The sequence below is a fragment of the Anarrhichthys ocellatus genome, unplaced genomic scaffold, assembly GCF_004355925.1.
Source record: "Anarrhichthys ocellatus isolate YVR2014 unplaced genomic scaffold, GSC_Weel_1.0 scaffold53, whole genome shotgun sequence".
NCBI lineage: Eukaryota > Metazoa > Chordata > Actinopteri > Perciformes > Anarhichadidae > Anarrhichthys > Anarrhichthys ocellatus.
In genome coordinates, this window is record NW_022280083.1 from 40,122 (window position 1) to 53,996 (window position 13,875).

At 41.1% G+C, this 13,875-nt stretch overlaps 1 protein-coding gene across 1 annotated transcript in view; it reads left to right on the plus strand.

The window, feature by feature from the left end:
• hs3st1l2 (heparan sulfate (glucosamine) 3-O-sulfotransferase 1-like 2) overlaps positions 1-9,288 on the plus strand; it is a 28,387-nt gene extending 19,099 nt beyond the window's left edge. The window contains exons 2-3 of the mRNA XM_031870582.1: positions 4,430-4,842; positions 7,765-9,288. Coding sequence (XP_031726442.1) covers positions 4,588-4,842; positions 7,765-8,430 — 921 coding nt within the window. The 5' untranslated portion in view covers positions 4,430-4,587 and the 3' untranslated portion in view covers positions 8,431-9,288. The remainder of the gene's footprint in view (positions 1-4,429; positions 4,843-7,764) is intronic.
• The last annotated feature ends 4,587 nt before the right edge of the window (positions 9,289-13,875 follow it).

The window sequence follows — 13,875 nt, forward strand, 5'->3', positions numbered from 1 at the left end:
TATATATATATATATGAACATATGTACAGTACCATGGCAGGTCTTGATATAGACACGAAATGGAATCTATTGACGGAAATAATTACATTGGAAAGTCAATTAGGAGCCTTATTTTCAGTTGGACACAAATAAAATGCATCGTGTTGAAAACGTGAAACGTTGCCTCAAAGCGTAATTGCAAAACACACGCAGTGTACCAATCTAATTTCTATGAGACAGGATTGGTCTGAGGGGGGAAAACACATTTGAATAAACAGCCTGGTGCAGTTTGTAGTCAAAAATCCTTTTCAAACATAAAAAACATCAAAATGATATTGTTTCTAATGCCAACTCTGCAAATTCACAAATCCTAAGCTATCTAGCTCGCACAAAACCAGAAACACATTCTCCAGCTTGGCTGAAGCCGGTCAGAGCTTGGCCCAAAACACAACATGCATTCATCAGTCGTACTGGTTTCAATTGGAGGGAATAATGTCTTTAGTCGGAGGAAAACATCCACTGAGAATCAGTCGAGTCTGCAGCTGCGAGTCAGACCAAATCAGTGAACGCCGTCGAGCAGCTTGGATGATGACAAGGAGCCACATATGGAATTTTAATTGAGCGCTGTATACGGTTTGCCGGTTTAAGGGTCTTCCGGTAACGTTGGTCTTCACTTGGAGCCTTTCCAGACCACGGTGAATGATGACTGTGTGAGGAGAGCACCACTGTGGTGATGTCTTGGAATATTTTGGAAGTAACTTTCAGTGGCTTAAAAGTCTGTAAGATGTAGTTGTTTTTGTTTTTAAGTTAAACAACTGTATGGTCTCAACTCTCTTTTTGACGAACTGGGAAACTATATCAAAACAAACCTTTGGGGAGAAACTTCTCATCAAATGCAGCCACTAAATTATCAACAATATCTTTGCAGTAGAAGGTCAAAGGGGATGAAACAACCTTCAGCTTTTTTCATTTATAAAATACAGGAAGCTGGCTTTGATTTTATAGATATTAAATCAAAAAAGATTACGACCTTCATAACAGACAAAAAGAAGGAACTGTTTAATCTTCCTCTGGAATAATCTTGTCATGGAAATGATTAAATTGATCTCACATATGTTTCTAACATCAACTGGTCACAGAAAATATTCAAATAAATCTGCAGAAGCTTGTCCTCACTGCAACACTGTAGTGAACAGACACCACACCCATGGCACCACACATCAACAGACCACACACTCCTTTGCATTGAAACCCCCATCCACACTCAACAAGGGATGGCAAAGGTTGCAACGTCGATGACGACAATGTCGCCAAGCCAGGGGATAGCACAGGAGGTCGGGGGTGCATCGATGCTCCCTGAAGGCGCAATTAGTGCTCCACTGCAGGAACAACGCTAGACCGGGTTCCTCCTCTGAACCAGAACATTGTTACACTAATTAATAACTCAGTCGCATCAGGGCGGCTTCAAGACAACAACAACAACAAAAGGAAAATCAGGACAAGAGGAAGGGTTTAACAACTGTGTGCTGTGTGGAAAATCTGCAAGCTATTTGATTTAACCATTTCCATATGGGTGGTGTATTGTCTAATCTAACTGCCCTCAAACTGACAGAAAAAAACAAACAGCTAAAATGCAGTTTAATAACATTTAAACTCTCACAAATATCTCAGGAAAATGTGAGATTTTTTTTCAGTCTTTATAAATGAAAGAGCAAAAGCATGTTTGTAAATCCTGCAGGGAAAAAACAACCATAGAAGCCAACGTACGAATCTCTCTCCCTCCAAAGCAGCTTTAATAGACCAGAATGCAATGCAGCAATAGTGTTGAATAACAAGTGAAACTAGATGCAAACAAACTATGTATGGTTTTAGATGTATGGTAACTCCCAACGATGTGATTGATTTTTCGAGGGATTTTGTAGAAGTCGGAAATTCACAGTATTTTGGACGTTTTTTACCCACTTGGCTGCTCACGAAATATGTCCGAAAGCCAAAGTATACCACGCGCACGCGGTTTAAATGGAAATTCTTACCTTTCTCCTGCTCTTACTTTGGTTTCACCACCTGGAGACCTTTCTGACATCATGAAAGGGAAAACACAGATGTAAATAATGACATTAACGATGCACCACTACACGCCTGCAGCCATCTTGATTAGTACACCTGTGATATTAGTTGGAACCTCTGTGTGACGAGTCACAAATGTAAAAGTCTAGACCTTCAGCTGAGCGCAACACGCTCACACGGTAACGGATCATCTCAGAGCTGAGGAAAGACATTTTGATGAAAGGAAATCACAATGCAATTTACAACATCAAAGTTATCGGAATGAATGTTTGTATTCACCAACAAAATGCTCCCACAGAGACCAGAGAAAATAAAAAGAAAGCAAGCAAACATGTCACTGCATCAAATGCGTCAAAACATGATAAATCAGACAAAAACTTGACATATTGAACATTTAATGCTCTCGTATGTTTATGGGAAGTCTTTAATAAAACACTGAGCTCAGTCAGAGGCCTAAACGTGCGCTGCAATCTTTATTCATCTGTCATGTGGACAGAGCCAGGCTAGCTGTTTCCCTCTGTTTCCAGTCTTTGCGCTAAGCTAAGCTAACCGTCTCCTGGCCCCAGATTCGGGAGTGATATCGATTCTCGTCTGACTCTTGGCAAGAAAGCTAACAAGAGCGTTCCCCAAAATCCTGAACTATGGACGGCGTCAGTGCTCTCTGCAGTGCTGTTTATTATGTCCTGTTGACCTGTGAAGCTTGTTAAAGTGTGGACGACACTGTGACTACATGCCTTTAGTTGTTACTCTAAGCTCACTGAGCTCCTGCCGAAATACTGTAAGTCCCGGCGTCGCTCAGAAACAACAGCTCTCTTTTCATCAAACCCTTTTTTTTGCACAATAACGTTCATTGAAACACATTCACCGCAGGGAGCTGTGGAGAACAAGTGTGCCTTCTGCTCTGTAGTTGGGCAGCTGATCCGTTCTGTTCGAACACATGGTGGTCTAAGTGCCTTGCTCAAGGGCAAGCGTCTCACTCTTCACTGTCTCTGTATAAATATATATTTGAACATGCGTGCCCTAAAACAAGGTCGGCCACAGGTTTGTTTTATTACATTTGCTGCTCAGCTGAGCTTGGATGAAGGACAATCAGTTGATTCTTTATGTAAAACGTGTTTTTTCACAACTAAACATTTTGAAAACCTCCCAAAATACAGATTAAACCAAACTGCATGAGACATATTGCAGCATTCAGACAATCACTGAAACTCTACACTGTAAAGACTGGTTCAGCTGAACTCAGAGGGGTGCCAGTGCTCCTTCGGGACGCCCTAAACCTCACAGCAGCATTCATTTTCAATGCATCTCCTCTTCTCTTCTTCTCTCCGAGCTTTAGATGTAGATTAATATTTCAATATCTTCTGGCCATAATCACGTCAAAGCCTGATATATTCTGGGCTGAAACTGCTCAGAGTGGGACTTTGTAAAATGGCACATTATGTGCGGAGCCATCTCGTGCCTCCACCGGCCCGAAGGAAACGTTTCACATTTCTATTCTAGAAGGTGTGGCAATTTTATTTGCTCGGGACACACCTGTTTCTTCAAAGCTGTGTATTTTTTAGGAGATCTGTTTGTGTATTAGTATCTTTTACTTGCAGATTTTGTTTTGGAAAATTTCACAATTCTTGCATGTTGTCATGCGGTGGCAGGACTTCATTGTATATGGTATTGTTTAAATGTAATGTAATGTATATGTTCATGTTTCAATCCATTATTCATACAAAACTGGTTTTATTAATATGTAGTGATACAGATTGTCATTTTAGATATATCTGAATCTTTTTCAGTTCTACTGGAGTACTCTGGCAAAACATAATTATATTCCACATGTAGTAATGGTAATATTTTCCGCCACAGTAGCCAAACAGTTTTAGGGAATCAAGCTCACACTTTAGGAACCAAGTGCAGATGCAGCTTACATAAGATTTTTCATTTGGATTCTTCTTCGTTTTCAGAACCCATGAAGATTAGCAACTGCTATTGCAGACGCCAATGAGGAGCCAATCAAATCAACAAATACACAAATGCCTGACTGTAGTAGTTTGAGACAGAACTATATTACTATATTACAGAACATATTCATTTCCTCCTTTGTTGTTTCCTCGTTTTAAGAGCTGCAGTTTTAATTTGTAAATATCAAATGTTGTAAAATGTACTAATGTGTTCCAATAAACTTGATAAAAAACGTAAAAAAACGATCTCAGTCAAACCCTTAGTTATTTTATAAATTATAAATCTGTGATCCACATTTGATTTACTTTGAAGAGCACCGAATTGTTTATCAGCAGCACTTATCCCTTTTCTACTTTGTATTTAAAAGAAGAAAGCGGTCGAGTGAGACAGCATGAGTGGACGATAACCTTTTTTTTTTCTTGTCTCGTAGGTTGTCCAATTGAAGAGCTTCCTCCTGAGGCCCCCTGCTGACTGATAACAAGCCCGACTCATTCACAGCTTCATGAGTGTGTGCACATAACCTTCACTCCACCTCTGTGTGTGTGTGTGTGTGTGTGTGTGTGTGTGTGTGTGTGTGTGTGTGGCACCATGCTGTGGACAGTGATACTAGCGCTGCTGGTGCTTGTGCTGCTGCAGACTCAGCTGTCTGTGTGCTTAAGGGAATTACGCAGCAGGGGTTCCAGCTCCCCTGCCTCCTCCTCTTCGTCATCCTCTTCCTCCTCTTACAATGCCACCCAGCTGCGGCTGCCCGGAGCGATTATTATTGGCGTGCGGAAAGGCGGCACCAGAGCCCTGCTGGAGATGCTCAACCTGCACCCAGACGTGGAAGTGGCGAAGGCCGAGGTAAAAGACTAATAAATGTGTAACCACCAGTGGTGGGAGGTAACTGAGTAGAAGTACTCTCATAGTGTGTGTAAATACAGTTTTAGTGTGTACTTAAGTTAACTACATGTATCAACCGTACAGTTACTTTTCAGATTAAAGGAGCAGTGTGTGGGATTTAGTGCCATCTAGTGTTCACGTTGCAGATTGCATCCAACTGATTTATACCCCTCCGCTGTCTCCTCCCTTTCCAAGCGTGTCTGAGAACTACGGTGGCCTTCAGGTAACGTAAAAACGAGAAAGGCTCTCTGTAGAGTCAGTGTTTGGTTTGTTCGTTCTGGGGCACTGTAGAAACATGGCGGACTCAGTGAAGAGGACCCGCTCCCTGTAGACACGAAGGGCTCATTCTAAGCTAACGAAAACACGATTCTTAGTTTCAGGTGATTATACAGTAACTAAAATGTAGTTATGAATATTATATTCTATTTCTTCCAATAGATCTCTTCTAAATCCGACACACTGTTCCTTTAAGATTTTACTTTCAGAAAGTGATTGAGGAGTTATTAAATACAACATGTTGTTAAAGATGAATCCAGTGGTTGCAAACCTTTTTTGGCTTGTGGCTCAGGACAGAGATTTCTATGAGCTGTTAGCAGATACAAGAGACAAGCTTCTCACACAATTTAATTTTCAATTGCTGTTCAAATATCTATATTTCACAAAGAAAACATTGTTTTTTTGTGTATCAAAACTTCTTCTTTCTTCTCCAATTATTTATCTGATGATCCCTCAAATTTATTTGGTGACCCTTTGGAGGGGCCCGACCCCTAGGTTGAGAACCACTGAATTATAACTGTATATAAAGTAGTTAAAACTAGCTCCACCTCGAGCAGCCACAACAGTAAAATGCTGCCTTTACACCGATCTAATAATCTAATTTAATAACGTCATATGTTATAAAATATCAGTCATCTTTCACTGTTGATACTTATGTACTTTTAATCGCTGGACTTTTAATTCAGGTGTTTTTGTACATCATCATTAGTACTTTCACTGATGTAAAGGATCTGAGTACTTCTTCCACCACTGAATATCACACAGATCACACTCACACATGATACAGAGATGGGGAGGAATAAAATCTGTAATAATAATAATAATCACGTTTCACACCTGCAAAGACTGTGTTTACAACCATTTCATTTTCAACCAGTTTATATGTTTGTAAACTACAATTCATTGGGACACAAAATGACAATTTTCCATCTAAACCTCCAATTCTTCATATGCTTTTATTTAATGTGTGATTTTCACTTCTGCATGACTACTTCTCTGTGATAGTATTGCTACAAGTACTTTAGTTAATAGTTTTACTACGTCTTCCACTTCTGACATTGTCACACGTGACCCAATACCACTTCAAGGAACGATGATGGGAAATAACTGCCATGAACCATTACATCTACGTCACAGAACGTTAAACCAATGCACTGAGCATTTATTTCAAACAGATGTGGCTTAAAGAATCCAACAAGAATCATTCTGGGTGAAGTAATTCAAACTGCATATTAAACCTCTAAATCATATTATGTGAAGTGTGAGCCAGCTGCAACCACACGAACATAAATTCTAAGAAAAGTCAACAAGTTTGGACATGTAGGGTTGGGGTTGGTACAGGGAGTTCACATCCAGAAATTGGATTAGCTGATATGCAAGTGTGACGTACTTGAACTGATGTAATGTTCCAATAGCGATAAATCTGCATCACTGATGTACTGAATCAGTGTACTGATGTACTCTACTTATCCTCTTTTTCCCCAATAAACACTGATGTTTCCTACCTGGTACAAAGTAGTTTCCTGATAACATTGTTGTTGTTTTTATCCGAGCTGCAGCAACTGCGCCACTAAATCTTTTTTTTAAATAAATAAATCAAGTTTAGCTGAGCGTTTCCCCTATTGTCATCATCAATGCAGAGAGGCACACATACAATGAGAACAAAGTCAGCTCAGCCTTTATGTGGTTTGTACTTACGGGATTATGAAAGACGACGGGGTCTGTCCCGAAGAAGCTGCACAGAGAGAAATCAGAGGTGAAGACTGCAAAGATGGAAAGCTGGCGCGAAGGAATACATTGGTTTGGACAAGATGGGGACAAAATGAAATACGCTCAGTGACTGATAGAAACATTTCTCATCCCTACACATTCTTTCGGTACCGTTAAGGTGAGACGCTACAGGAAAAAACATTGTTTTTCATGCACTGGTTTGAGATTTTGGGCTGTTTTGCTTCCATAACATGTCTTTTTCATGACTAGTGGAAAGAAAACGTTAAAAAATACACATTAAAGTGTTTATTTTACTACTTTGTCTATTTGCATCTGTAGATTTCTCCTAAATTCACTTACATTCACCAAACTGTCCAGTTTCATTCCTCTCTATATTCTGAAGGTTTTTACAGAGGGGTTTGTTCATATATCATTCAGAGCCTGATTTATACATTTTATTGCTAAAAACTTGGCAAAAATGGATTGCTGTTGACAGTATTTTCTGATTAATGGAGTGATAAGTGAAATCCAAAATTCCCTTAGGAAAAACCTTTGACTCAACAAAATGATACAAGAATGTTGAACCTGGCTTCATCCAATGTTCAGATTCAATCCAAGTTCTGCTCTGGAGATGTATGCAATGCCTCATTTGCATATTTAAACATACGGTTTCAGGAAACCTGCAATACACAAAGTACTTAATGCACTTAATTAATTACGTGATAATGTAAGTAAGCAACTGGGGAAGTTTCATGGTGATATCTATTAGTTAAACTTACTCCCTCATTCATCTGGGGTGTCTCTCATTAAAGACGCTCCCTCATCAAGAAATTACATTTTAGGGACATGCGCTGCTGTCCTTGTCTTCATTAACCCCATCTTCTGTCCCTCTGTCAGGTGCACTACTTCAACGTGGAGGAGCACTACCGCCGAGGCCTGGCCTGGTACCGATCCCAGATGCCCCTCACCCTCCCTGGTCAGCTGACGGTGGAGAAGACCCCCGGTTACTTTGCGTCCCTTCAGGTCCCCGCACGCGTCTGGGAGATGAACCCCGCCGTCCGCTTGCTGCTCATCGTCCGGGACCCGGCAGAGAGGGTGGTCTCCGACTACACCCAGGTCCTCCACAACCGCCTGACCCGCCACAAGCCTTACCAGCCGCTAGAGGAGCTCCTGATCCACAAGGGCCACATTGACCCTGGTTACAAGGCGCTGCAGCGGAGCCTGTATTACCAGCATCTGGCCCGCTGGCTGGAGGTCTTCCCCAGGGGGCAGATCCACGTGGTGGACGGCGACGCGCTCATTCGGGATCCCTTCCCCGAGCTGAGGAAGGCTGAGAGGTTTCTGGACCTCCAGCCCAGGATAAGCCCCGACAACTTCTACTACAACACCACCAAGGGCTTCTACTGCCTCCTGTCTGCCGGGCACGACAAGTGCCTGGACGAGTCTAAAGGAAGGCCGCATGCGCCGCTCAGCACCCAGGCCTTTAAGAAGCTCTGTCGCTACTTCAGGAAGCCCAACAAGTTGTTCTTTGAAATGGTGGGGAGGTCGTTTTCCTGGTGCTGATCCAGCGGTGAAAAGCAACTGTGGAGACAAAACACCCCAAATAATGCCAACACATTCAGGGACACAGAGGTAGAGAGAGAACTGTGGTTTGTGTGTTTTTCTAGGTAGATGAGTGGACAGATTTTTGTCATAAACATCTCTTGTTGTTGATACCTACTCAGGTATAAATGTGGCCAACTGAAGCAGCACATACAATATGTGTGTGTGTGTGAGTGTGTGTGTGTGTGTGTGTGTGTGTGTGTGTGTGTGTGTGTGTGTGAAGACGCGTGGAGAATGTTGAACAGGTGGCCAACACAAACCTTTACCCCGACCATTCTGGTGCCTCCTTGGATGTATAGACTCACGCGACGAGGCTACGACTAACCGTGCCAAACGCAAGTTCGAGAGCGAAAACCACAACCGACTGCTTGTGAGCGCTCATTTTGTGGGGTGTTAAAAGAAGATGTGCAGACTTTGAAGTGATGTATAGAAATAGTGGTGAAAAGATGGTTGAATTCATTAATTGTTGCACTATGAACTCTTATTGCGTAAAAAAGAAAAGCAAATCGAGGTTCAGTGTGGATTTTTAAACAGAAACCAACTCCCCTATTTGATTTTTCTCAACAGTTGTAACATGTTTGTGTGCTCGTAGAAATGTTTTAGTTCAGTCATTCTGTTAACTTCTTTCTTTTGTTGTTTTACAAGATTGACTTTTACAGAAACTTTAAGTGAAAATACTTTCTTTTTTTACTTCTTTTAAAAAATAGCCACCTTGAAAGCTTGTTTTTTGGTTTCTTTTTACTTTCAAGGCCAATGTAGTACTATTGCTGGTTTGTGTTTTTTTATATAAAGATGTCCTAATAAATGTATTCAGTCCAACAGTCTCCTGTTTGGTACCAGACTGCATTGAACCCGGCTATAAGGGTTTCTGGGTTTAAAAACATCAAACATAAAGACACAGACGCTCTCTGAAAGCTCCTCTCTCTCAAAGTGCATGAAGACGTCAGCGCCGATCTAACATGTTCTTTACATCGACGATCAAAGGACGCCTGCGTCTCTTTTCATCGTGATGTTATTCCTGTCAAGGAATTACCTCCCGTTTCCCATCCCCACTGTAACAAATCACACCTGTGAGTCCACCTGAATCCTGTCTCTATCCAAAGCCGGAATGGATTTCTTCAGTTAATTCTGTTCATCTGGAAGGACTAGATCAGACTGACATGTCATGACGTCAGAGCAGAATAATGGGATTAAACGATAGGTGGGCTGTTTTTAACCCAGACATTGTTTTAGTTGTATGTGAGACTCACTCAGTGAAAGGTTAAGCTCTTGTTTAAGCCTTCACAAACAGGAATAAATCTGACGGCAACCTCCGGTTCTGAAAAGTAAAGCAAATGTGGAAGTGCCTTGAACTTGCATTCTTTCTAATGACCATCAGACGGCGACTTCTTTGGTTGCAAAAAGAAGTCTGATTGCATTGAAGTCTATGAGAAAATGACTCTACTTCTCTCTTGATTTATTACCTCAGTAAACATTGTAAACATGAGTTTATGGTCTCAATCTCTAGTTTCAAGTCTTCTTCAATACAGCATGATGTTCATTTAGTACATTATGGTCCATTTAGAGTCAAACAGACCATAAAGGGTATGCTTTAGGGCGGGGCTACCTTGTGATTGACAGGTCGGTACCACAGCGTCGTCCGGTCTGGGAGTTTTTGTCTTATAACTTGAATCCTTTCACAGTGTGCTTCCAGTTCATGGAAGTTAATTGTAACATTTTGGTCGAGTAAAAACCATTCGGTTGAACTCCACCCTCTTGTGTCACTTCTGGTTCCAAAAATCAAGAAGGTGACGTGCAAAATGCTGAATCTAAGGCTTCAAACAGTCCACAAACCAATGGGTGACGTCACGGCGACTACGTCCACTTCTTATATACAGTCTCATGTATAAATCCAACTAGGCCTGCAACTATGATTATTTCCATTACTGATTAAGCGGCCAGTTCTTTTTTCAATTAATCATTTGTTTGGTGTATATAATGTTAGAAATAGTGAGTATTGCCCATGAAAATCTCCTCAAGCTCAAAGTGACGTCTTCAACGTCTTCTTTTGCAGCATTCAATTCAACATTCAAGGAAATTCTCATTATTGTGGAGCTGCGGAATGAAGGAATCAAAGGCGAGTTAAGTTTGAAATCTAAGATGAAGAAAGAGTTTCCCACACACACACACCAAAAACACTTTGTGGTGTTTCTTAGATTCAAGAAATAAAGTATTTTAGTATTCTATGTGTTTGACCCAAATGAATGCTGTGCAGGAGACTTCTGACTCTCTGATTGATGGAGGATTAACTTTTTTTAAAACGCTGACACAACGGTCATCTAGTTTTTACACGATTTACCTAAAGAAACGTCCAAAATAATTTCTTCCAGGTTTTATAACTGATGATGGTTTCATGCTGCGGAAAAATGTTTTCCTATCATTTTTCATCAGTCAAACATGAAGACCACATCATGAGTTTTCTGTTTTCAAGAACAAGATTTAACATTCATGACAACTTGTTTCAAGAAAAGCAGTAACGCTGAATGCAGCATTTTTGTGCAACACACAATTTTGTTTTTTTCCCTCAGACAATGATGATTAAAACATCAAATGCTTTCAGAATTCCTCACAGGTTGAATGGTAACTCTTGTTGCAGCATCCAGCAATAGAAAACTTTTCTGAATTATTACCTGAAACACTGTCACTGTTTTGTGTGGTGCTTTTCAGGCGTCTCCTCTTCGATGAGAATGGGAGCTGAAGGCTGACCTCGGGCTGTCCCCCTCCCACCGTCCTCCAGAGGAAACTGTGAAGACAGAGAGAGAGAGAGAGAGAGAGAGAGAGAGAGAGAGAGAGAGAGAGAGATATGTAAGAATAAACAAACGATTCCCGCTCTTTGAAGCTGTGAGGCAGCTGTGTCTTTCATGTGTTCCCTGCTGAGGCTCGCGCTCATGTGGACAACACATCTCGTGTCACATCTGATCAGAGACATCTTTACTGCATGTGTTGGGGTTCCGGAGTTTGCAGCAGCTTCATAGCCAACTTTGTCTGGTGGTGTTTCTGTGCATCCGCTTCATCTGCAGGATTAGATGTTCTGTTTGTCATATTTGATGCATCCTGGTGTTTTGTGCCGCACTTCCCAGAGATCACCCGTCAGTCAAACTGAGTTTTTGATGTTTTCTTTCTCTGATCAGCCAAGATGGCTGTCGCTGCTCGCGTTGTGACAGTAATACACTTTTCCCACCAAAATGTGTACGTGTAAGCATATTTTTTAAACGCCCAAAACCCTCTGAATAGACTTATTTCCCATACAGTGCTGCAGGAATGAGCCAGAAATGAGTGAGCCTTTTTGCACATCTGGTTCCCTTGTCTCAAAGTCTGCAGGTTTTTTTATACTACAATCCTCGTTAATGTTAAAGCTTTAACATGACGTCAAGAAGGCGGTTGCTAACAAATGAGAATACAAAACGTCATCACGCCGAACTCCAGTCCGCCTTTACAGCCTTGTTGTGTTTTTACCAGCGCTCATGCCACAGTGGTGTTCGTTTATAGCCTAACGTTAGGTATTACTTCTGCCAATTGAATTAGGTTGTGTTCATTTGAGACGATACAATCTTGCTAAACAAAACATGTAAGTAACTCATTAGCCTGTTTGCCACAGAGCTAATGTTCTGCAACATGAGTTTTATTTGGTTCCTCTCAAGTTTGAATGAAATGTGTTTCAAGACGATCAGCAAGGTGTGGAGTCTGGTGGCTTTGGGGGGAGGGTGTTAATTGTATGTTTTGTACATTAATAAATTATAATATTTGTCCAAAAGCCTGTTGATTTTATTTTGTATTTACTTGGGTTGCTGACTGAAGACCAAAGCCAGATGTTAGAGGCTATTTTGTCCAGCAGGAAAGGGGCCTTAATATTTTGTTTTAGCCACATGAGCGGTTCTATGGATGGTTTGTGATCCCCTGACTTTTCTTCTAGCGCCACCAAGAGACCAACAGTTGTGGTTGTGAGTGGAATGTAATGCACATGGGAGAAGTTTGCCCTCAAGACTTAGTTTTAGGCAACAAACCCACTTGGTTGGGTTTAGGAAAAGATCATGATTTGGGTTACAGTAATCCCTTTCTGGTACAAAGCCCTCGAGGCAAACTTCTCCCATGTGCAAAATGTAAATGGACACAATGCTGAAATATAATCAGACTCAGATGTGAGGTTTTCTCATGTACAGACGAGTCGGACTGTGCAGGTTCTCAGAACGATGGTGGAGTTATTGCTGCTCTTGCAAAGGTCAGTCGTGTTGGTGTCGGAACAAGAATCCTCGCCGATTAATTTCAGAGTCATTACACCTCTGAGTCAGACATGAGTAAACAATGCTTTGGTTTAATAAACCACAGTTTTCTGTTCCCGTCGCCCTCGGAGCTGCTTGTTCTGCTGCAGTCACATCGCTAATCTCTTCCACATCATTTGCAGCTCATACAACAAAGAGATTTTCTGACACTGCAAAGGACATAATGCGATGAGCATGATGCCGAGGTGTAAACCCATTTAGACTCCTTTAAGTTTATGTCAGGGAGCAAAAGTTTAAAGGCTTCTCATGAGTGATTATGAAAATAAAGAAATGCTGCAAGCGCAAGGTTGTTAAAGATGAATATAAAAAAGCTTGAATATGCTCGCTAAACAATAAGCAAGCGTTTGACATTTGTCGAGCCAAGAAAGAGTTTGGCACATCCACCTTCCCCGTCATTTTTTACACTTTGTGTCTTGTCCAGCTTAAACAAACAAGATATTAATAATTAATGAGCTTTAGAGGTGATGGTAGGCAGATATTGTCCCCTTGGGAAAGAGCCAGGCTAGCTTGTTTCTCCCTGTTTTAGTCCTTATGCTAAGCTAAGCTAAGTGCCTACGAGCTTCAAGTTCATATTTACCGTACAGACACGAGAGTGGTATCGATCTTTTCATCGAACAGCAAGAAAAACAAATAAGCATGTTTCCCAAACTGTTGATTCTTTTAATAAAATGTGTCAATATCTATAAGTAGTGTGTTGCTACAACACACTCTCACGGTCGAAACAACATTACGTTGCAAAATGAAAGTTAGGTTTAGGCAACAAAACTGAGTTTAGAAAAAACATGTTGGCTGGGCTTAAAATAAGTACGTGCATTTAAGTTTAGGCAACAAAACCCCAACAACACTTTGAGACTCCTGGTGTCGAACATCGGTCTCGTGATTAAATGTCCTGTGACTTTAGCAATATGTAATACTCCGTCAATAACTGTTGCATAGTCATGAGGATGAGTTTAATTTGTGTGTCCATCACGAAATATGATCCTAGTTGACTTTTCATTGGCATTGTTTTCGTGTCCATGTACACAAAACCAATAGATTGCATTTTCTGACTATTTCTCGTCCTGTTGGTTATTCTGAGCAACATATG